Source organism: Zeugodacus cucurbitae, chromosome 6 (assembly GCF_028554725.1).
Source record: "Zeugodacus cucurbitae isolate PBARC_wt_2022May chromosome 6, idZeuCucr1.2, whole genome shotgun sequence".
NCBI classification, from domain to species: Eukaryota; Metazoa; Arthropoda; class Insecta; order Diptera; family Tephritidae; genus Zeugodacus; species Zeugodacus cucurbitae.
This window is the reverse complement of record NC_071671.1, coordinates 36,454,004-36,480,082: the sequence shown is the minus strand read 5'-3', so window position 1 is coordinate 36,480,082 and position 26,079 is coordinate 36,454,004. Positions and strand designations below refer to the sequence as shown.

The window sequence follows — 26,079 nt, the reverse complement described above, 5'->3', positions numbered from 1 at the left end:
AAAAGGGCTGGTGCAAACATGAAAAGGGTGTGTAAATCTTGCCATCGGTCGGCGGCTTGTGACGCGCACTCGGTTAGAAAATATATATTAAATATACTTGTTTACATATTGGAAAATAGTGAAAGGAAATATACAAATGACTTTCACTTTCTTCCATTTTTATGAAACAATGTAACCACTATACATATGGATTGCCAAAAAATGTATTGAAATCTTATTTTTGGTGGATTTAAAAAATGATCTCAATGGGATATTCAAAAGTTGGCTTTCTTTCCATTCTCTTGGTATTAAGTTCTGGTGCTGTAAGCGGCTATTACATGATTCAGCGTTGTCGTAATATGGGAAATTTGCAAATCTTTCACTTTTCGATTGTTCGAATCTCTATCTATTTGACTAAGCAATATCGTTTTCGACAGATTTATTGTTAGCTGCGGTAGCCTTTTCGTTCATAAAAATACGTACATATTCGCATTAGTCATATTTGTTATACTTACATTTACATATGTACATACATAAATTTATATGTATGTAGATATATGTGTCTGTGGGTCTTTAACTGGCTTTCATATTCAGCGAGCGACTGGCTAGTACTTATTAGGTGGAAACCCATAACTAAGTCAAACGAAAGCACCGCTTAAAACTATGCATTATAGACATTCTACTATTTGTATGCAAAATATAAACACAAAAACGAAAGCGAATTTAAAAGCAGAATCGAAAGAGAAAACGCATAGTATAAAACACGAAATACAAAATAAAATTAACATACGAATGGCCTGCGATCTGGCTGCCGCAGGAGTTACCTGAGTACCAAACGTGCAAACATGAATGACTCCACGGGTATATTTATATGTGCAGTAAAATCTGTAAATATCTAAATATCAAATTGGATAAAATGTTATGTACCAACATAATATAGTACAAACAATAATTTCTTCATAACATGGACACTCGCGTAACTTGGACAAAATGTGCTGAAAAACTTATTAATTACTTTGTATACATATGCCAAAAAGATTTAACAAAACGAACATTGAATAAAATGTTGGTCATTAATTTTCTAGACCTTAATTTTGGGTCTGTTAAAAAACTCTGCTAGTAAACTCCGGATAAAAAGCATTGAGAGAGTGCCTTTAAAAGGTTGAGAGGATGATGGGATCATGTGTAGAAGTACTAACGTGAACGGAACGGACGAACGGTTTTTTGCTTTCACTTGCGTGAATATGAAAAGCTTGAGAAGCTGGCCGACAGGATTAATGCTCGGAGCATCCTCATGTAGAGACCAATCTAGTGACCGATGTCCAGAGCATACTGGGCGGAAATCTTCTCCGTACCTCCGGCCGAGCTATTCAAACACGGCGGCGAAGAACGGAAGAAATGAAAGCATGCTTGACGATTGGAATCTCAATGAGCTCTGCCCAATTCATAAAAAGGGAGACCTTACAATCTATGCCAATTACGATAGGATAAGCCTCCTAAATATCGCCTATAAGGTTATATCGAGCGTACTGTGTGAAAGCCCACTAAAGCCCACCGTCCACAAACTGATTGGACCTTATCAGTGCGGCTTTAGACCTGGAAAATCCACAAGTGACTAGATATTCACAATGCACCCGCTATGTCTGAATTTGGTATACGCGCAAAACTAATACGGCTGTGTAAGCTGACGTTGAGCAACACCAAAAGGTCCGTCAGGATCGGTTTTAAAATTTTTCTTCACATCTTCACACTTTTTCTGGTATTATTCGAATTCGTTTTTTTTACGGAGAATTCGTTAGTAGAATGTGCGCTTGCAAAATATTGCGGTTAATTTTATGATCTATAATATTTTGAGAATTTAGTTCTGGCGTTGGCCAATGAAATCAGATTTTCAAATTTACTGCATTTTAAAGATGCAATGGTTAAAAGAAAATTTTTTTATGTTTCAAATATGCAAAGAATGGCGCAGATACAACGCAATATTCTGATTAGTGTGAAACATAATACTTGTTTGATATTTGGAATCTAGTATACATTTGGCCCACCTAAATGTGAAATGTAAGCTGTCAAATTTATCTACAATTAGAAGGTCGGAAGGTTGAAGAGAAAATGTATCTTGGATCAGCTGTTACTTCTAATACTCAGAACTCAACCTTTCACGCAGAAGAAAATATAAAATTCTGTTGTTTATTGAGTTTTAACAGAACCATCAAACCATCGATGTTTCATTTCACGATGTTTGCATCCCTACCTGGGAGCCAGCATCAACTGCACCATCCAACAACGAAATCCATCGCAGAATCCCTCTTGCCAAGAGGTGCTACTTTGGACTGAGTAGGCAATTGAAAAGTAAAGTCCTCTCTCGACGAACCAAAATCAAACTCTACAAGTCGCCTTTCACTCCCGTCCTGCTTTATGGTGCAGAAGCGTTACTGCATTATTACGATCAACTCTTCGTCATATGTGGTAATAATACTAAATTATCCCCATTGAAGCCTGATCTAAAAACACCCATGGTTAGATTCGAACTAATGAACATCAACGTGACCTTATCTTTATTCAAGTTGCTATAGTTTTCAATATAAAGAAATTCATTGATTAAACCGGTTTATTAATTATTATTATTATTATTATTATTATAAAGAAATCAAATTTTTTTAGATTAAAATATGGTTTCTTTTATCTGCAAATTATTGATAAGTAAATAAATCTAGTTTAATTCTGCTTAATTTACAAACCAATTGATAAAATTAAACACACACCAGCTACTTCCACAGCTTTCCAATTGCATTGCTTCTGATGTGGTTCTTTCCCTGTGACTAAATCTCTAATTGTACCCAATAAACAGTTATGCTAGTATTGGACGTTTTAGTTGAAGACGATAAGCACTTATCTATTTTCTAGTCGCCAAAGCTCCGGATTTCTTTTTATGTTGAACTTGTCTATTCACATTGTCATCGCTAAGACTTTCCCTGTAATCCCTAGGTCGGTATAACACCCACAAATTATAATCTCTGCTGTGAGTGTATCAGTGAAACCAAATTGCAACTTGTCCATCTGCACCAAACAAAAACATCGTTTCTCTTTTCTTTTCTTCACAATGCGTTCTCGCGTCGCCTTTGTCACCTCATTCCTCAAAAAAATACTGTCAAACCGGTTAGTCACATTGTAGCTCAGTGTTAGCATTTGAGTAGCGCCCAACTCCACAAGATTCGAACTGCGAAATATGAAGAGAGAGATGCAGCAAATATGAATCAAACGTATGTACATGTAGTAACAATAAAAAAGTAGTGGCTACAACAAAATAATAAAGTCTGCAAGCAGTTTGTGGGTCAGTAATGTGTGAAATTGTTTTCTTATACAGTTCTTTTAAAAGCGAGCAGCGAAATAAGCTGGGGATTTGAACAACAACGACTGTCTCCGATGACAGTGTTTTGGCGAATACACAACTTCAACAAAATTTATTGGAATATATTATCCGCCGTTGCGTAAAGTGTAAGTTAACTATAGGTGGTCAACTATATGGTTACTCCTTCTTTTAACAGGTATTTTTGGTTTATTAAATAAAGTAATGTGCAATAAAATGATTGCCAAATTTGCTTCTTATAAAGGGCAACCACCGTTAAAATAGGATGTGCAATCTTACAACAATTCCAACAGATTCATTTATACCCGAGACACACATGGCATAATGTTATAAAAAAATATGTATTTTCTGCACAAAAAACAGAATCTTAAAATAGCGTCACAAAATAAAGCGGTACATGGGTTTTTGAAAAAAATTCTGAAAAATTTCTAATTTTCCTTTTTATTTATTTATTTTTGAAAGGTAATTCAAACTCTCACCTCGGTTTCTTACCTATTTTATCTGTGTTATACCCGAGACACACATGTGGTAAAAATACTATATTTCGTACGAATACCAGATGTGTGTCACCAAATACCAGCACTTTACCATGTGAGCAATGTAGTATTTTCTGGTAACAATATCAGCATTTTTTTTTGTGGTATTTCACTAAACACCGCTAAAAATAGGTAAGAAACCTGGGAGAGAGCTTATATACAATAGCTTTTAAAAATATTTTGTCAAAATTGCTGTTAAAAATAAAATGAATAAAATGGAAAATAATAAAAGAAACACGCGTATATATTTGAGCACCGACGAAACTAAGTGCTTGATAGAAGTTTGGGGACAAAATATTGGAAAACTGCGAGGATCTTTCAAAAATAGCCATGTTTTGAAAAGTATGTGCGCGCAGCTCGAAAATGAGCACAGTATATGTTTGACCACGGTGGAGATGCGCACATCAACAATCTAACCATAAAATATAGGTATGTAAATACAAACTAATTTACTGAAATATGCAAATGTAATAAATGTAAATGATATGTTCCTTTCCGCTTTAATAAATAAATAAAAACTTGAAAACAGTTGTACTATCTTGTAATAAAAGAATTCATTGCTGCATTTCTTATAGGGATTCCACTATTGATTGAATCTCCTACGGAAATGCATCTTTAAGGCTTGCCTTGCACTATCGCTGTCTGATTGCCGAATCCAACACTGATTGATTTTATCGTTTCTGTTGTTGCAAATATTATGCATAATACAACAGGCTTTTATTACAGTGTTCACATTCTTTATATTAACTTCCAAACCTTTTCCAATTTTGCGAAATCGTTCGTTTTAAATGACCGAATGCGTTCTCAACAACACGGCGCACAGTCAATCAGATTTAGTCAATCTAGTATCTCGAAATTAAAAAAAAAATGTTTTCGTAACTCGCTCATATTTTTTTTTACGTGAGAAGAGACCTCAATTGTTACGAAAACAAACACAAAAGAGAATAAAAAAATGTTATTGGCGTGATAACAGATATCAAACACGTGCAATTACAAAACATGCTACAATTGATTTGCAAGCTTGCATTGATCACAAAAGTTTGAGTGATCAGGTCGAAGTTGTGAGTGTTTTTTTGGCCTAAAATATTTTTTGTATTGAAGGTTATTACTTAAACTTAACATTTTTGTTTTATACAATATTTATTTTTGCACTCAAGTATTTTGAAAAAATTGTCAAATATTTGATAGACTAGAACTTCGAAGTCGCACGGAGTTCCGTGATGGGAATGCCAGCAGAATCTTTGTTAATGTGCCCAAAACAAATTTAAAAAATAAAATCCTGCCCATTTTTTGTCTTATTTTAGTATGAGTGAAATATCGCGAGAATAGCTATTTTGGATTTGGTTGAGCAAGGTGAAAAGCGAAAAAACAGAAGCTGTCGAAAAGCACGTTATATTAATTTTTGGACCAGATGTTGACGATACCAAAATTAAAGATCATATAAAAAAGCTTTGCTTCCAATTTCAATCGCGATGGAGCAAATCTCACCGTGATAAAGCAAGGTTTATGCATGACAATGCTATTTGGCTAAGTTCAAAAATTTCTGCTGTTGACTTTGCTCTTGATCACGCACCATCAGCTTCAAAACAAATATCTCTACACAAAACAAAAACGGAAATGCAAAGAGTTAATATCAAATGTAGCTTCGGAACAATTAACTATGGCTATGGCTATCTGAGATCCTGTGGAAAAAGAGACTCAGCAAATATTAATATCTTATTTTGAATATTTTCCATTTTTTTTAAGAACTTTCGTTGAATGTTTTAGATTTTCCTTTTTATTATGTTTTAGATATCAATAAATATAACATTGAAACAACATCAACTTTGTATTTTTCTCATTTGCAAAGAATCATCGAAAACTAAAGTTCGAAACTTGAAGAATTTTATAGAAATGGTTGTATGTGGGTGCTTATATCAATATATCGACAAGTTTTAGTTAGAAGAGAAAAAAAGAAGAAATTTTGAATATAAATGTGTAAAAAAAATTGTCCCAACTAGTGTTTTTGAGTATAGTTCGGAACTAGTCCCCTTTGACACTAGTTGGAACTAGTTGTCTTTCACCATATTCAAGCTTAACGATCGTGCCAAATTTCAACTTCATAACTCTACAACTTCATTTGATATTAACTCTTTTATATATAAAAATTTAATTTGAGATGCTAGATTGACTAAATCTCACACTGTGCGGCGGCAAGAAGATAACTTTTTTTTGAATATTTTTATACTCTCGCAACAAATGTTGCTAAAGAGAGTATTATAGTTTTGTTCACATAACGCTTGTTTGTAACACCCAAAACTAAACGAGTTAGATATAGGGTTATATATACCAAAGTGATCAGGGTGAAGAGTGGAGTTCAAATCCGAATGTCTGTCTGTCCGTCCGTCCGTCCGGAAGTGGGCGTGGCCCCACCCCCAAATAGGTTTTTTGTACCTATCTCGTAAACTAATAAAGCTATATAAACCAAACTTTCTGCAGTCGTTTTTTTTATCCCCTTCCTAATACAGTCCAAAAATGAAAGAAATCGGTTCATAACCACGCCCACCTCCCATACAAAAGTTAGGTTGAAAATTACTAAAAGTGGATTAGCTCACTAACGAAAAGCGTGAGAAACACTAAATATCACATAAGAAATGGCAGATGAAAGCTGCACTCAGATTTTTTTACAAAATGGAAAATGGGCGTGGCGTCGCCCACTTATGGGTCAAAAACTATAGCTCAGGAACTACTCGACCGATTTCAATGAAACTTGGTTTGTAATAGCTTTCTTACATCCCAATGATATGTTGTGAAAATAGGCCAAATCGCTTCACAACCACTCCTACTTCCTATATACCAGAACTTTGAAGACGATCTGAATCGTTTACTTTACAATATATAAAGTAAGCACTCGTGAAGATATCGGTGCAGAACTTTGCACAAATACTACGTTAATAGTGTGGCAGCCCCATTCTAAAAATCGCCGAAATCGGACCATAGGTTTTTAAGGCCCCATATATCAAACACGAGGACCTCGGTGCTTCTAACCTAATATTATGGTTTCCAAATTCAATGGACTTTATGACGAATATATGGGTCAAATTGTGTATTATATAATATAAATAAAGTTAAATAAATAAATTGCGAGAGTATAAAATGTTCGATTACACCCGAACTTAGCCCTTCCTTACTTGTTTCACTTTCTGTTTGGTCAACCGAAAACGGTTTCATAACATATGGTAAATCGGTACTTTTAAGCCATTTATGAATTTGGAATGCCTTTCGAATAGTTCAATATTTATGTGATAAGCCTTTAGTGCCGAACATTCAAAAATATAAGAATCATTACTTCTTCCAGGCACTCCAATGTTTATGTACGTAGGTAAATCTATAACGATAGTCTACAGCATCAAAAAGGATTATTGAATACCATCCTTTAAAGATATAATAATCAGAGGCTTCAAATTTTTAGGTTTCACTTCTATTGGCGGATATGTATCAAACACAGTCTTTTGGAAAACGGTACAAATTTCTCTACACATCTCAAGAACTATTTCTCCGACTTTCGTTCTACCTATTCCAAATAAACTTGCAACCGTTCTATATTCTGCTAAATGAAGCTAACGAATAAAGTCCTATAGCATTTCGCTTTTCCAACGAAATAGCATTGCGCCAACGGGTGTCTGCTCACTTTAAATTTTGAAATCCCTCAACCAAATATTGAAACGTTGAACGATCAACTCGGAAAGAAAGAAACCACAGGATCTTGTATCGCTTTATTTTATGGTGAACTTGTAAGGCACACTGTAACCACTTTTATTTTTTGGGGAGAAGGGCATGATTTTTGCATTATTTGCAATAATATAACTTATTTTCTCCACTATATACAAATTTTTATTGCTTATAATTTTTTGAAATATCTAATGTCTATGAAACAAATCTGGTATTTGAGTTTACTACGATTCGATGTGTGTCAATGTACGTAATAAACACAATAACATAAAACTTTTATCATGGTATTTTTACCACATGACACACACATGTATTAGGGAAATACCACATACATATCAAAAAAATGCTGATATTGTTACCAGAAAAATACTACATTGCTCACATGGTAAAGTGTAGTATAGTATTGTTACTACATGTGTGTCGCTGGTATTAAAGTCGAGATACCGTTTACTAAAAGTATAATCCCATCAAGCAGAAACGAGATTCAAATTTTTGAATAATATTACTCATGCAGACGTCCCTTCTTAGGCCATTTAAGTATATGCTACCAGTAGACAACCAATCGCAAGATTCAGACATTTCTGATACGATTTAAATTTGTATTATTTGTATATTTTTATTTATGCATTTAATAGATATGGCCTTTACACTTGTTATACGAGTACCTTACCCATAATTATTAGATATTTAATGCTAATAATCCATTCGAGAACTGCTCGAAGTACTGTATTTGTTCTTCGTAACTTGTTTTGCATTAATTGGTCTTGAACTAAAACACTGTTCCATGGCGCCAGAGGTTTTTTGTTTTGTCGCTCGCCCGCTGTATCGATTGTCAGTTTTTTAGTAGAAATGTTCATTTGTGCATGTGTTCACACATACATAAGTAAACATTTGTGTACACTCGTTCACTTAAACTGGGTTAATGTCAATTTCAAACTCCACAGCCATTCACAAATTTTCATACATTAAATAGTATTTTTATACTCTCATAACATTTTTCACATGCTAGAATTGTTTTGTTAACTTAATGGTAGTTTAAAACTCTTTAAACTGATCGAGATTGTCCTGCTACTTAAAGGATTTTTGAACGTATCTTATAAAGAATGAAACTAGAAACCAGACTTCATGTGAATATTTATATCCAGCATTTCAATCGGATGTCAAAATCGTGCTTGGCAATTTCAACGCTAGGGTGGGTAAAGAAGGTGCCTTTGGCACAACAGTCGGAAAATTCAGCCTCCATGACGAAACATCGCCAAACGGCCTGAGGCTGATCGACTTCGCTGGGGCCCGAAATATGGTCGTCTGCAGTACCAGATTCCAGCATAAGAAAATACATCAAGCTACTTGGCTGTCTCCTGATCGAAACACACGTAACCAAATCGATCACGTTGTGATAGACAGTACGCTCCGACGACCAAATATAGACTCGGACTATTATCTAGTAGCAGCAAAGATACGCACTCGCCTCTGTGCTGCAAAAAACGCACAAACATAAGGAAGGTTCGACGTCGAAAAGCTGCAATCGCAACAGACCGCCACGAAATACTCTCTGAGAGCACTCATCAACATCTCGGTATAAGGGAACTGTGGAAGGGCATCTCAAACTCACTGCGAACAGCTGCAGCCGAAACAATTGGATTTCGGCAACGCCAAAAAACAAGCTGGTACGATGAGGATTGCCGTCTCGCAGCGGAGAGAAAACAGACTGTCTACCTCGCAACGTTGAAAACGACCACAACACGTGCGGGATTGGATAGATACCGAGAGCTGAAGAGGGAAGCGAGACGCATCTGCAGACAAAAAAAGAAATGCGTGAGTACGAAGAGCTTGAGAAGCTGGCAGACAGAGGTAATGCTCGAAAATTTTATGAAAATATGAAGCGACTTAACGGTTTCAAGACCGGAGCATCCTCATGTAGAGACCAAGGTGGTAATCTGGTAACCGATGTCCAGGGCATACTGGGATTATGGAGAGAATACTTCTCCGACCTGCTGAATGGCAGTGAAAGTACAACACCAGGAGATGGCGAACCCAATTCCCCAATCGATGACTATGAAACAGATGTTCCATTACCCAAGCATGAAGAAATTCGAATAGCAATCACCCGCCTGAAGAACAACAAAGCGGAGGGGGCCGATAGATTACCGGCCGAGCTATTCAAATATGGCGGCGAAGAACTGATAAGGTGCATGCATCAGCTTCTTTGCAAAATATGGTCGGAAGAAAGCAGGCCTGACGATTGGAATCTCAGTGTGCTCTGCCCTATCCATAAAATGAGAGATCTCACAATCTGTGCCAATTGCCGTGGGATAAGCCTCCTAAATATTGCCTATAAGGTTCTATCGAGCGTACTGTGTGAAAGACTAAAGCCCACCACGTCAACAAACTGATTGGACCTTATCAGTTTGACTTTAGACCTATAAAATCTACAACTGACCAGATATACGGCTGTGTAAGTTGACGTTGAGCAACACCAAAAGCTCCGTCATGATTGAGAAGGACTTCTCCGAGCCGTTCGATACCAAACGAGGTTTCAGACAAGGTGACTCACTATCGTGTGACTTCTTTAACTTGATGCTGGAAAAAATTATACGAGCTGCAGAGCTAAATAGAGAAGGTACAAGAGTGTACAGTTACTGGCGTACGCCGACGATATTGATATCATCGGAAGCAACAACCGCGCCGTTTGTTCTGCTTTTTCCCACATGGATAAGGAGGCGAAGCGAATGGGTCTGGAGGTGAATGAGGACAAGACGAAATATCTCCTGTCATAAAACAAACAGTCGGCGCATTCGCGTCTTGGCTCCCACGTCACTGTTGACAGTCATAACTTCGAAGTCGTAGATAATTTCGTATACCTGGGAACCAGCATCAACAACACGAACAATGTCAGCCTCGAAATCCAGCGCAGAATCACTCTTGCCAACAGGTGCTACTTTGGACTGAGTAGGCAATTGAAAAGTAAAGTCCTCTCTCGACGAACCAAAATCAAACTCTACAAGTCGCTTATCATTCCCGTCCTGCTTTATGGTGCAGAAGCTTGGACGATGTCAACATCAGATGAGACGACACTAGGAGTTTTCGAGAGGAAAATTTTGCGCAAGATTTATGGTCCTCAGAACATTGGCAACGGCGAATACCGCAGACGATGGAACGATGAGCTGTACAATTTATACGACGACATTGACATAGTTCAGCGAATAAAAAGACAGCGGCTACGCTGGGTAGGTCATATTGTCCGAATCGACGAAAACACTCCAGCTCTGAAAGTGTTCGATGCAGTACCCGCCGGAGGAAGGGAAAGGCCTCCACTCCGTTGGAGGGACCAGGTGGAGAGCGACCTGGTAACACTTGGAATCTCCAACTGGCGCCGAACAGCGATGGAAAGAGAGGAGCGGCGCGCTCTCATCGATTCGGCTATAACCGGCTAAACGGTTCAACGCCAATTACATACATACATTTCAATCGGATAGTAAATAGGTTTTGCTCGCCAATGTATAAAACTACTAAAAGTTCGGTAATTCTTAAATGAAAATCAGCAGAATAATTAAATTTTACTTTAAATGAAGTACCGGGGGTTTGCATATAACATGACGTAAAAATCTTAACAACTACTGGACCAAACTGAACCAAACATTCTAGAGAACATTCTATAGGTCTTGTGTTACAATGTAAAGCATCTGATTACAACCACTTTTATCCATATGAAACCATTTTAGACTATAACAAAAATGTTCTCCAATCTTTAAAGAAGGTATAATTGGTATATATATAATTTAGTACAAAAAGTATCACTGATGAAGGGCATAATCATAGAAATAAAAATATGTCTATTTAAGAACACTGATACCAAATATGAGTACCTCAGTGCATATGACTGTTTTTTTACCAATTTATACTGAAGATACATATATGTAAGTTAATTTGTGAGATAGTTTACTCAAATCCTATTAATCCAATCGGTTCTAAATTTTAATACGTTATTCTAAACATATATAGCTATGGTATGAACTAGAATAAATCAAATCGGTGAAGATCTTCTTTACTTTTCAAATTGATTTATGGCTAAAAAAAGGCGATTTTCAAAAAAAAATGTTCAAAGGTCCACCATTTTGTTACTTTTTGTGCGATATGAATTATCCAGAGCCAAATATGTACTTTCTAATCCTGTTGGAATTTTTGGTTTCAGATGTTCCAGTGAGCGAAATCACATGCGCCGCCGAAAAGAAGGGCTTTTGTTTGATCACAAAAAACAACTACAACAAAAATATGTAAAATTTGTTCTTCTCTTTTAAGTCTTCAAATAAATGTATGCAAAGTTACAACCCTAAAAGATAATTTATGTTCATTTATCAGCCCATTGAAAATCGTCAAAATTTGAAATACTATTAATAAATTCGAAAAGGGTATAAGAGTTGCATAGTACAAAGTGAATAAAGTGAGACAATAAATTAGAAACGTTTGATCAATGATGAAATATTCGACACTTTATTCTATTTGAGTAATAACATAACCGATTTTTAGTATGTAACTTAACCTTGGTATGGGAGGTGGGCGATAAGGTGTCCCTTATTCTTTAAAAATTTCAAAATTTGATATTTTTTTGCGCGGCACATTGTTTTCCTTTTCCTTTTGGTTAACTGAAACCGCCTAAAAAATTCAGAATTCCAGCGATGATCCTATACCCTGCTTCAAGCAGCTCAAAATATGTACTATTTAACTTTTTGAAAGGCAAATGTCAAAGGTTATTCACTTGCTGTAACGCGAATAATAATGCAAGTTTCTACTACCAGAAGAACTTAAATTGATATCAGTACATTTAGTGAAGAAAACAAACACTTTAAGACTGTTATTATTATTTATTTACTGGCAAATATACCTGAAAGAACAGAGTTTTTAGTCAATGATTTCATAGGCATTACTCTACGAGCGTGCTGACTAACAAGGAGAAGGTTTTGGAAATTGTTTTCAGTTTTCACTAGTCCCAAATACTCTTGAGTTAAGCCTACGGCTCTTTCAGCAGCGTCATTGATAACAGGAAACGTTGTAACAAATTCCTTCGCAATAATAAAACTTTTACATGAGGCCCACTCAATTGGATCAATTTATAGGAAATCATAACTAAGATTGAACCTGCGGAAAATTTTGAGAGAGTTTGGACTGAGTAGTTCATAAAAACCTTTTTCCAGAAAATTTGCAACATCTTTCGGCTTGACAATAATTTTTTGTAACCCAAGGATGGAGGCTATAAATTAGATGCATTATCCTCTTTTTCCATATAGCAGAGTATCTGTGACATCTTACGTTTCATTTCAATAGAAAGAGTGGAATCAAATACGGCAAGCGTCACCCACTCAGGTGTTAAATACCACAGATGCCCTAGATGTCGCTTCTTCTCGACACCAGCTATTTTAATATCTTTTGCAGGTAACATTGCACCTACACGTCCTTTCATCTTCTGTCGTAAGAGAAATTCGCGGTCTTCAGGAATGGTAATCAAAGTCATTGCATCTTTGTGTGACACATCGAAGAGATCGTTAAATTTGTCCACAAAAGAAGCTTCTAATTCTATTTGCCGAGCTGAACGTCGAGAGGCATTTTTCTGGAGTGCTCTATATTCATCGTGAAGAGCGATAATTTTTTTCACCACGTAAGCTTTGTCACTAGTAGGAATTCTTGCTCGTTCCCAAAACTCACAAACAGCATCTGAAGTCTTCTGACTTGCTTCAGAAACACTGACACTTTCATTCCTTTCTTGCAGTTTATAAGACAAATACAACAGCACATGCAGACGGGGTGGTAGTTTCGCTCCCAGTATCTCTTCCTCACTATGGTCAATAAGAATACTTTATTGACTCAAATCGCGGAGTAAAATGCAGTTGGACATACAGCGGTATTTATTTTTATATTGCATATGAAAAGGCAGATACATGAGAAAAATTACTTCTCTCAGATGCCAGACTGCCAAAGTTATAAAATATTGAAAAAACGTAAAACTTCGAGTGCCTTGAGGCAGGGTTTTCATTTTTCCAACAGATTTGAAATTTTTTAGATTGATTCAACTTATCGAAAGGAAAAAAAAAATTGTGTGCCACATCGTAATTCTTAATATTGCATTTTAAGGGACACCCAAGTGGGCGTGGTTATTATCCTATTTCAACAACCTATTAATGGTGTGTGATGGGGTCCGTAAGAGAAACCCCTGCAGAAAGTTTGGTGTATATAGCTTTATTGGTTTCCGAGATATTCAGATATTATTTATAGACCACGTCCAATCTAAAAAAAATTACATCCAGATATGCCTCTTCCTAGTGCGAACCTTTATACCAAATTTTTCTTTTATAGCTTTATTTATGGCTTAGTTATGGCACTAATATGTTTTCGGTTTTCGCCATTTTGTAGGTGTGACAATGGTCCGATTTTAATAGCAACCATCTTACGGTTCCAAGGAACATGTTTACCAAGTTTCATAAAATGTGCGGTTATGTATATCACCTTGATGCATATACAGTATACTCTGGAAAAGTAAATTCTCAGAAAGTAAATAATCGCGGAAAAGTTAATCACCTTTAAGATTACACATGCACCTCGAAAAAGTAAATTTTTTAATTTACTTTTCAGAGAGTGTATGTGTTGCAAAAACACTTACTCTCTTGTTTATCGCGTCTTTTTAGTAAATAAACTCTCCTACTTGATCCACTGGTTTAAAAATGAAAACGATGCAAATCAGGTGTCAGACTTTTTGAATTGTCGTACAAAAATGGTCAGAAAATATATTGCAAAAGAAAAAACAAAAGAATATTCAAGATTTTTTCTCTTCATAGTAAATACATATGTATGTATGTAAATGTAAATATGTTTTTCATGTAAATCCATATGTTTTATTGAAGCAAATAAATTAATGAGTTTTTTAAGTTTGAAAATGCATTTAATATTATAAAAACAGATAATTTATGTAAATATTTGGAAAAGTAAATTATTTGAAAAAGTAAATTACCCAAAATACCAATCGATTTACTTTTCGAGAGTATACTGTATAATTAAATAACGTTAAATATTGCAGTAATCGGTCATCTTTCAGTTAGGTTACCCCTTAATCATTAACCATAATCATCAGCTAGGTCAATAACTACTAATATGCATTAATAACAAATACGGACAGTAAAACGGATTTCATTACAACAAAATGAACAATTTAAAACGTATGTTATTATTTATGTTTTTTTTTATTAGAAGAGAACATATTAGTGAATTCTGAAGAACTTTGAAAACATAAAATATTCTAAAATAAAAATAAATACATATAAAATATACTTAAAATAAATAAATTAAAACTAAATAAATAAAATAAACTTAAAACAGCTCCTATCTCTCTGAATCTCTTTCTCAAAGTCTTGACTGTTTGCTTCAGTATCCAAATAATCCAAAACAGCAATGCAAGAAAATGCTCAAAAGAACTAAACTTATTGATTATTACTTATCTGGTGTTTCACTTCGAATCCCTTTTCTTTGCATGCCCAAATGAACTTCGTTTTTAGTCTGCACATAAGTCATATACATAAAAGCGTTAACTGACTGCACATTCTAATTATGTGGTTCAAGGGCGCCGATTGCACAACATTCGCCTAACCAAAGCTGTCTAGTTTCATTGGTGCTTCGTCAAACTGAAGGTTTTAATTAATGTAATTCATTTTTTTTTTCAGTTTATAATTACATCACCGTTTGAGCTGACTTTGAGCAAACATTGTCTGTTTATGCAGTTCATTGCAAGGTGTAACGTATATTTTGGTAATGCTTGCATTGAGTTCAAAAAATCAAATACACATAGTACATGGGTGATTGTACGATAAGAGGTTTCAATTGCATAGAGAATACGGTCAAAGAAAAACTTTCTCACATAAGAGCAAGTCACTTAATATATATTTTATTACTTTTTCGACGACCAGCGTAAATACATCGGCCAGGAGAGAGACGTAAAGTTTATGATAAATAATTATTTTACCAAAAGTAAAAAATTAATTTAAAATAGTGTTACAAATTTAAGGTACTCTCTTTCCTAGATGAATAAACCATAAAATTAAAATAACAAATCAATAAATTCACTCTCTATCCTAAATAAACGAAACAGATATTAAATATAAAATCTTAAGATCTTTCCAACACATTTCTGACTTTTTAAATACGTAATATATCCTCTGCCCTTTCAAAAGAAGATTTGGCATGGGGAGAGTCTGGCCAACATGATCTTATCTATATATGTATATTAGGGTGGCCCTTATTTTCCAAAGTATTCCGATTCTCGATCGCACCCCCCAGAAATATGCGAATAGCCCAAAAACTAGGAAACTAGGAAATATGGAAGTCTGAGACATAAAAATGGCAAAAATTCTTATTTTTTCAGGATTTCAAGCTCCTTGCGCAACCTCTAAATCTTTTTTGATTGACCCAAAACTTTGTATATACTAGTTTTTTGGCTATTCTCATATTTCTAGGGGGTGCGATCGAGAATCCAGAAACTTTTTTTATCCTCCATACAACTAAGGGCCACCCTAATGTATATATATATATATATATATATAACACAAATATGTAATATGTAATACATATTTGGCGTATGTACCACTTATGCTATTATAGGCGAATATATTTAAGCGCTCTAATCATCTCTCCTTTTTGCTGTTTGGTGCCAATTGGAAATACCAATAGAAGCCGGGTCACTTTTTACCTGTTTTTTTCCAACGGAATGGAGGGGTTACTGTTCCTCTGCTTCCACAAGCGGGTACTGCATCGAACACTTTCCAAGCTGAAGCGCTTTCGTCCATTCGAACAACATGACCTATCTAACGTAGCTTCTGTCTTTTTATTCGCTGAACTATGTCAGTGTCGTTGTATAGCTCATCGTTCCATCATCTGCGGTATTCGCTTTTGCCAATGTCCAAAGGACCATAAATCTACCACAAAACCTTTCGCACCATAAAACAGAACGGGGATGATAAGGGACTTGTAGAGTTTGGTTCATCGAGAGAGGACTTTAACATTTAAATGTTCACTTAGTCCAAACTAGCATCTGTTGGTAAGAGCGATTCTGCGTTGGATTGCGAGGCAAATATTTTTCGTTTTGCTGATGCTGGCTGGAGGTGGAGGAGGGGTCATGTTCAGAAGTTCACGCAAGAAAGTATCAAGACTCACGACTTCCGGTTCGGGTGTAATGAAGAATAGTAACTCCCCTGGCAATTATTTTACCAGGGGAAATACGGCAGGGGAGATACGTTTTCATGAAAAATTTAATTGTTTTAATTGATTGAATTATTTTTTGGGTTAATTATTTATTTCATTTTAATTATCACAGTATTTGTAATTGAGAATAATAAAGGCAAATAAATTAATCAAGGTGATATATGCTCTTGAGCACTTTTTCAATGCGACCGCCTTTGTATTCATAAAAATATCGGGACAAAACTTAGTTTCAAAAATTATATGAAATAAACAAAATAATTTTGTTTTTTATTTAACAATACTTAATTTTAATTATTTTACTTTCGATTGAACTTAGTTTAGGTTTAGGATCTCATTAAAAAAATATATGTATTGAACGATTTTGTAAGGAATTTCAGAAAAAATTGATTTAATTCAGTAAATTGTAATGTTATTTTATACACTACATTAATATGATATGATTCATTTAAAAAAATAGCAACATAAAGGACAAAAACAATACTTTAAGTTGATTGCCGCACAAGTTACATCTTATCGTAGAATCACCCACATATGTACAAATTTACGCAAATCTAATGCGTTATACATGAATAATTTGTATACGATTATGAAATAAATACATATGTATTTAAAAATTTTCAAAGTTTAAGTTGTAAATAATTGAATTCAAGACTCTAACGATATCTACCATATGAATACAAGCTATTCTGATCTTATTAGTAAACACACGGCTCGAAATATAAAATTATTTATTTTACTAAATGAATATATTTTGGTATAAAGTTGTTTAATAAAATTAGAATAAGAAAATTAGAATAACACAAATCATTATACATATATAGTATATGGATCGGGGTAATTCCGGGATCGATTTCAACTATTTTTGCCACTAAGCAACATTATATCCAAGATTTTACGTTCGCTGAATTTTGCAGATATCACACATATTAACCGATATAAAGCCTACCGGATGCCTGAAAAACCAAATGTTATGTATATGGAAGCTAGGAAAAGTAATTACTCGATTTTACTAATTTGAATTTCTATAAAATATCTGAGAGATTTTCCAATATTTTCGGTAAAAATTATACATCAGACATGATGTTTTCATGTGCGATATATGTGGTGTCTTAAAAATATATAGTCCCATTTCAAAAAATTTTAAATGAGCTATGCCACACCTCCTATACTGTATTTGTGGAAAGTTCATTCCGATATATTCAATGGTATTTAATTTGTCAAGTGGATGAATCAGATGGAAACCAAATTTTATTTATATGGGTAGTAAGGGTATTTGTTAACCTATTACGTAATTTTACTCCGTAATCTCAGGATGTCAAGAAAATATTATGTACTAAATTTTATTAAAATAGTGTGTCTCCGTATGTTGTTAAATTGTCTCTAGCTAGCAAGAGTATAAAATGTTAGGTTACACCCGAACTTGCCCTTACTTATTTGTGTGACTTTCATTCTAAAAGAAAAAACACTAGATCGAAATATATGAGAAAAAGCTTGGTAAGCACCTCGATGCACTTAAGCGGGATTCATTTAAGTGCCTTTCCCGCTTAAGTGTCTCAAAAGTCTTGCATGTGAAGAAGGTGCACTTAAGCGTACTGTATTATATATTTTCTTAATCCTATTATACTTTACTACACTACATTTTCATATGTCTACTGTTTCGATACCAAATCGGGGATCTTATGTCGAAGACATAAGGGAAATGAACTCGCGGACCAACTGGCAAGGAAGGCCGCGGCTACCAGCCCAATAGGGCCGGAGCCCTTTATCGCGGTTGGTCGGCACGTTCTTATAAGCCGCCTGCAAGAGGAAGTAGCTAGCAGGAATCGCTGCTGGTTGCACATACAGGGACTTCGTCACTGCAAACTGTTCCTCGGAGGATACAATCTGAAAAGATTCAAACAGTTAATGGCGCTCCCCAGGAAAAAACTGAGACAATTGGTGTAATTCTATACCGGCCACTGCACACTACGGTGTCATCTGCACAAACTGGGAATCAACTCGTCGGATCTTTGCCGATTCTGTGATTCGGAGGCGGAGACACCAGAGCACTTACTCCTTGACTGCCCGGCGATCGCGAAGGAAAGGGGACAGACAATTGGGGCTCTATATACCCAAAGAGGAAGTATCACATGCATCAGCCCTGCAACACTGTTAAGATTTCTTAACGTGACGGGGTTGGAGGGGGTGCTGTGATAACTGGAGAGGGCACAATAGACCTTATGTCGACGACAAATTGGAGAATTTCGAGTTGGTTTAATTTTGATTTCCTTGCTTACGACTCCACTCCATAATGCTCAGAGAGATTTATTACTCATTTTTAACATAGCATGTCCTTACGATGGATCACTTCTTTTGAACTCCTAATGGAGTGCAAACCGAACTCTTTTTGACCTCCGAAACGAGAGCAATGGGAGTATCTTCTTTATCTCCAGAAAGAGTACAAAAGGAGTAATAATTTTGGAATAGAAGAGCACAAAACGAGTAATGATTTTTGCCCCCAGAAAGAGCACCAAAAAGAGTAATATCATTTACATCCAAAAAGAGCAGACAGTTTTTTAAATAATTGAATTCAATGTTTTAATTTTCAAAATATAAGAATTAGTAATTCACATAAATTATATACATAGTTATAATGATTTAAAATTAAGTTAATAGCTACTTTAATATTTAGGAATACTTCTGAGACGAAGCAGATTTGAATCGCTTTTTCAAAATCCCCATAAGACGAATATTTTTTATTTAACTGATTCTGCAAAAGATGAAAAAATAGATAACATATATGTATAAATTACTTAAGATAAAATATAAAAATCGCAGATCTTACCGGTTTTTTTTATGTGCAATACAATATATTGTGATTTCAATTTCATTATCCAAATCATTCATTTGGTTTCGACGCCTCTTCACAAGAAGTAGCCTCTCGATTTTTGATAGAACATTTTTGAATTTCTTTTTTCACTAATCGTCTTAGGTGACGCTTGGAATAAATATGTTCACACATTTTTTTTATAGTTAGTTAATCACATGTTACTTATAATTAATCACTTTTTACCCGTATATATTCGCGACACTTGATCCACGATACTTCAATAATGTTCACGCGTTGATTACAAAATGCAGACTATTTTAAAGTGACAAAATACGAGGTTATTGCAAAGAAAAGAATTCTACAAAAATTAACAATTGTGATTGGCCGTTATGGTTAATTCTTTATTGATACGTTTAGGAGTAATAAACGAGCAATAGAAGTATGCGTTCGCATATTAATAGCTCGTTTATTCCTCCAAAATGTATCAATAAGCGAGAAAACAGACAAGTTTTTGTCAAAACTAACGAAAATGCCTTTATTACTCACTTAATTCTCGAAATGGATGAACAAGTCATTACTCCTTTATTACTTGATTTTGGTATTAATCCACTGGGTAGGGTTAAAATTCACACTTGTACAATTCTCTTAATGCAGTATCTATGTATCTCAGCCAATAAAAGATGTTAAATTATGAGTTTAAAATTTAACATTCATATTTATACTTACATATATGATATTTATTTGGTATCTGTTGCTTATTCTTATAAAGTGTACTTAATTAAAACTAGTAAGTAATATTTTCATCACCTACCGATCAGTAATTATAAAAAAATTTCAATTTAAGTGTATTATTATATAATTGCTATATTTACTTACAGATCTCCGTCAGAACGTTCTGGAAAAGGTTGCTGTGGTCAATGGTTTGCCGGACCACCGTTGCGTTCATTGATTGCTGTGGTGGCTCTTGGCGGCATTGCATGTGCTTTGAGCGGAGCTGCGTTAGGAGCGACAAGCTTTGCAGGACCTCCATCCTCGCACCTTACTGCTGCGCTCTTAATGATCGGTATGTTTACTAGGCAGATATTCTAAAAAGAAATGTTTGTAGCTGAGTCTTATTTATATTTGAGTGATTAAAAAGGATAAGTTCACAATTTTAAAGAAACTCGAGATTATATATATCTCTTAGAATATTACTCGTATCGATTTGAAATTTTTGAAGAATATTTTAAACATATTGTACTATATAATTAGACAAACATGTTGTTTTCAAATTTTGAAACCCGTCGAACCCCTTAACTCAATTTTTCTATTATAATCTTATCAAAAAAGATACGTTTTAAGCCCGAATTATATATTTCACGCAAAGAAGAGAGAGTAAAAACAGCATCCCATAATCAAAAAGCATTCCTAAGAAAGGCATATTTTCACACTGGCATAGTTTCTTTATCTTATTATAATAGTTTTTACTTAAGGTAAAAAAAATGTGTCAATATTCAATACTAATTTTTGTGAACGCATTAGTATCCAGTGTTGCCTTGTTTTTATTTTTTAATGGGTTGCGAACGAAAGAGGTACTCTGAACAATTAGTGCTATGTTGTACTAATTTTTATGTAATCATGAGCGCTTAATTGCTTTGCGATTAAGTAAATGTAGTTCAAAGCGGTAATGCGTTAATTAGCTCACAATTTTTCGCAAAATTTGTTTGCCATAGATAACCCCATGGCACTTAAAGTAAAACGAATACCGTCGTCTTTAGGCTATTTTCATATGACAATCACAAAAGTTATTGTACTATATAGTTTGGCGTCTTTTATTGTTGAGTCTTATTGTTAGACGTCCAACAAAGCAGCATACATACGTCTCGTGCTTCGTCTCCCCCTCTCAGCGCGGCAATCTTGACTATCGTATAACATCTCACTCACGTTTTGTGACGCTATTTTACTCAGGTGTCAAATACTCGAATCTTGGGAATTATACACGTTGTGGCCAGTTCGGTCATTCACGAAAAAGTGTAGAAAGGCGCAATAGCAATGGCTCGTTACAAATGACGCAACCTCGAAATTTAATTGTTAAAGTTTGTGTTTTTATGGTTACTTGCCATATTTACATCATTACATATTACATAAAACCAAATAAATTAATGACTTACTGCTGTGCCATTATGCAGCTACAAAAGAAATATAAAGTGACAAATAAGAAGACTTCAATGTAAATAGCTGTTCAAGGCAGGTCCACGTTCGGACGATAATAAGCTATGTACGAGTATATGATCTTTTTAATATACATAAGTCTATTTATTAGTACATGCGTTTTTGGCTACACAATTTTGCAGATGTTTATAATAAAATTCAATGAGAAATATATTATCCAAGTCTCCGCTTATTCGCTAAATTTGGAAAATGCAAAAATTTAAGTTTTTCAGAAAATAATGGATATTTATTGTAAATACAGTCTTTCAATTTTCGTAGATATATACATAATTTGTATCCCAAGACATTACCCAAGAAATCGTGTAAAGTCTTACACTTTTTGAGAGACAATAAGATATACAGCCACGATCTCAAATTGCAATCCTTCATTAAGAACGTAGAGACCAAATTTAGTATTAGAGGTAGCACCCATAAAGTAGTATACGCTTATCATGGAAATATGGTAATGTATCATAAACAGTACTTACATTTTTCAACTTTTAGGTGTTGGGGTTGTCCTAGTAACTGTGAGTGGAGTAGCATGGCGCATGACGGCGCCGGGTGGACCACCATGTCTGGGCTTGGGTTCAGCAGTTGATTTTTCTCGTTGTGGCCGAAGACCTTGCAGACGTGGAGGAGGTAATGTACATGGTTTACTTTATCCGGAGTTTCAGCATCGGCCACCTCCGCCTTCTTATCAGGCCAGTATGCAAGAATATAGATTGAGGTAAGTATGTGTATGTATGTACATACAGTATACTCTCGAAAAGTAAATTCTCAGAAAGTAAATAATCGCGGAAAAGTTAATCACCTTTAAGATTACACATGCACCTCGAAAAAGTAAATTTTTTAATTTACTTTTCAGAGAGTGTGATAAAAAATTCGAAACGAAGCAAGCAGCGTTTTTTACGATGTTGCCAAAACACTTACTCTCTTGTTTATCGCGTCTTTTTAGTAAATAAACTCTCCTACTTGATCCACTGGTTTAAAAATGAAAACGATGCAAATCAGATGTCAGACTTTTTGAATTGTCGTACAAAAATGGTCAGAAAATATATTGCAAAAGAAAAAAACAAAAGAATATTCAAGATTTTTTCTCTTCATAGTAAATACATATGTATGTATGTAAATGTAAATATGTTTTTCATGTAAATCCATATGTTTTATTGAAGCAAATAAATGAATGAGTTTTTAAAGTTTAAAAATGCATTTAATATTATAAAAACAGATAATTTATGTATATATTTGGAAAAGTAAATTATTCGAAAAAGTAAATTACCCAAAATACCAATCGATTTACTTTTCGAGAGTATACTGTATATAGAAACAATATAAAGGGTGGATTATTCTAAAGTGCAACTAATCTAATCTAACCATTAATACGGTTTACAACAGAATTGCATACTGCTATTTTTTGACGTATCGAGTTGTGATCGATAATATCGAATTTCAGAATTCCAAGTGCTATGCAGTTTGGTTGTAAACCGTATCTGCTTATTGTATTTAACAGATCAATATTATAGGAATAACTTTAATATTTTTTGTTGTTATTCTAATTCAAAGCTTTCTCCTCAAATCTGCCATCCGTATGTTATTATAGTGATACTAAATTTAACACGCATTCGAAGTGCTTCAGTACTTTCGTTTGTTAGAGATACCATAGAGGAAACTATAAGCATATTAAATGTATAATTTCAGACTCTTACTACTGGATCGTGACAGACGAAATGATATTCGCGGCACTTCCCCGCCACCAACATATCGTTCATACACCGGCAGCTTAATAAGGTAAATATAGAGAAATTTGAATAAAAGATAAATGAATCAATTCAACAACAATCTTTAGAATTATAAATGTTTGTATGTAATTGATATTTAAGGAATATAGATAATTTGGCTAATATTTATGCTGAAATGTTTAATACCACTCCAAATCAATTGAATCATATAACTAATGATTCACTGGCAATGTATGTGTAGAAATATTGTGCTATATTAGTTGCTACAAGCAATCGAGAGAGTAGAAGTGACCCAGCCCCCCGATAGTTTTTTTCTATATATCTCATAAACTACTAAAGCTATATCAACCAAATTTTGTAAAAGTATTTACTTTACTGCTGGCGTACGCCATTGATATTGATATCATCGGAAGCAACAACCGCGCCATTTATTCTGCTTTTTCCAGACTGGATAAGGAAGCGAAGCATATGGGTCTGGTGGTGAATGACGACAAGACGAAATATCTCCCGTCATCAAACAAACAGTCAGCGCACTCGCGTCTTGGCTCCCACGTCACTGTTGACAGTCATAACTTTGAAGTCGTAGATTATTTCGTTTATCTAGGAACCAGCATTAACAACACCAACAATGTTAACAACACCCGTGGAGGAAGCCGCGGAAGAGGACGACCTCCACTCCGATGGAAGGATCAAGTGGAAAGTGACCTGGCTTCACTAAGCAAAAAGGAGAAACGAGTGGCGCGCTCTGGTGGATTCGGCTATAATCGCTTAGAGCGGTTCCCACGCCAAAAAAAAAAAAAATATATATATATATATATATATATATACCTAACCTTATTATGCAGCACGAAAATGGATGAAATCAGATTATAACCACGCCTACCTCCTATACAAATTGTTGGGATGTTGAAAACTGCTAAAAGTGCTTTAATTCAGCAAGGAAAAACTACAGATGGTAAAGATGTTATAGAAGGGCTCGACTCTTATTTGTACAAAAATTGGGCTTGACCCCGCCTACTTAAGGGCTCCGAAACTACTCAACTAATTTCAACGAAATTCGGCTCATGACATTTTGTTTGCATTCCAATAGTATAGTTTGAATGGTCGAAATCGGTTAACAATCACACCTACTTTCGTTATAACAGAATTTTGAAGTCCATCTGATTCGTTAACTTTATAAACAATTTATTATAAATTAAGCACCAGTCAAGATAACAGAACAAAACTTTGCACAAATACTGCACTTCTAGTGTGACACCCCTGTGCCAAAAATGTGTGAAATCGGATCATATCTTCCTCTAGCTCTAGTCGTAGCAAAATTAAGTGCATGTAAGATCTTGAAAACGAGTGAAATAGGTTCAGGAATTATCTCAGCCCTCATATATTATACATTGTATTAATAAAATTAAATAAATAAATTGCGAAAGTATAATATGTTCGGTTACACCCGAACTTAGTCCTTCCTTACTTTTTTTTTTATTAAATTTATTCAAGAAAGTTTAACTGCATTGTTAAAACATAGAAATTTACTATAATTTTATAAAAAATTTATTCTTTTTTATTTATTCTTTAACAATATGGTTTTTGGAACCACACTAGTCTTAAAATTAGTTTATAATTAGTTTTATTGACTGTAGGATGAAACCAAAATACGAGGGTATAAGTTTATCCCTTTAATTTTTAGTCTGTGTTGTTGTGTATACGAGTATTTATGTACAAATGGCGAAAAGGTTGTACGGATGGAATTTCATGAAGAGGGTGTTTCGTTTGTTGTCGTAAAGTAAAATACATTGCGACGCCAGTAGGCATACTCTGAAATTAATTCCCATTGTCAAACACGAATCGAGGTAACTTGTGTCTAATTAGAAAAGTTTGTTTTATGACATTAAATTGTAAAGTTTGTACATAAAAGTGTCATGTTAAGCGTGTCCTTAATTTCAAACCAAACATATTTGGTTCAACATTATATACTTTCATTAGTACGTAAATGAAAACCCTTTCCTACAACTGAAGTTTTATTAATTTACTACAGGAAGAGGAAATTAGGAAACGTATGAATACATGTAGCTTTTTTATGTATACATGTAGCTTTATGACATTTACAAACTATGTATAACACAATACATTTCTGAACTTGTAACAATTTCATAAATTATAGCATTTGCTAATTCGCAATTGTTTTGGTAATTTTTTTGTGAATAGTAGGCAATACGAGTATGTACTGTTCTGTGTGGCAAACTTACATTTAGACACGTTAATAACATCAAATCAATTTGATAGTAAGCACACTTCTGGCTTAATGGGTAGCTATCCTAGCTAGAAAAGCCTCTCCTGGACCTGTGAGATAAGGGTGGTTTTTATGTTGGAGGCAGTTCTGTAGTAAAAAAGCCAAATAATTTGCAACCTTATCATGCCTTGAGATATCAGATAATAAACACTCCCACAGTTATGCTCAAAACTACTTAAAGTATGATCTCTATTTACCGATTAAAGCTAGTCATGTTAAAC

The 26,079-nt window shown here is 34.6% G+C and overlaps 1 protein-coding gene and 1 long non-coding RNA gene across 4 annotated transcripts in view; one reads left to right on the top strand and one right to left on the bottom strand.

Annotated features, from left to right (window-relative positions):
• The window catches only part of LOC105219129 (uncharacterized), a 64,719-nt gene that overhangs the window by 35,882 nt on the left and 2,758 nt on the right, over positions 1 to 26,079 (top strand). For all 3 annotated transcript variants that reach the window (XM_054234504.1, XM_054234505.1, XM_029044796.2), the window contains 3 exons: positions 20,521 to 20,705; positions 22,337 to 22,559; positions 23,531 to 23,620. In XM_054234504.1, the coding sequence (XP_054090479.1) occupies positions 20,521 to 20,705; positions 22,337 to 22,559; positions 23,531 to 23,620 (498 nt within the window). The remainder of the gene's footprint in view (positions 1 to 20,520; positions 20,706 to 22,336; positions 22,560 to 23,530; positions 23,621 to 26,079) is intronic.
• LOC114804844 (uncharacterized) lies at positions 2,679 to 22,457 on the bottom strand. The gene is made up of 3 exons (XR_008471951.1): positions 22,321 to 22,457; positions 20,519 to 20,727; positions 2,679 to 3,196 (listed from the first exon to the last, which is right to left on the bottom strand). It is a non-coding gene; the product is annotated as an uncharacterized LOC114804844 (long non-coding RNA).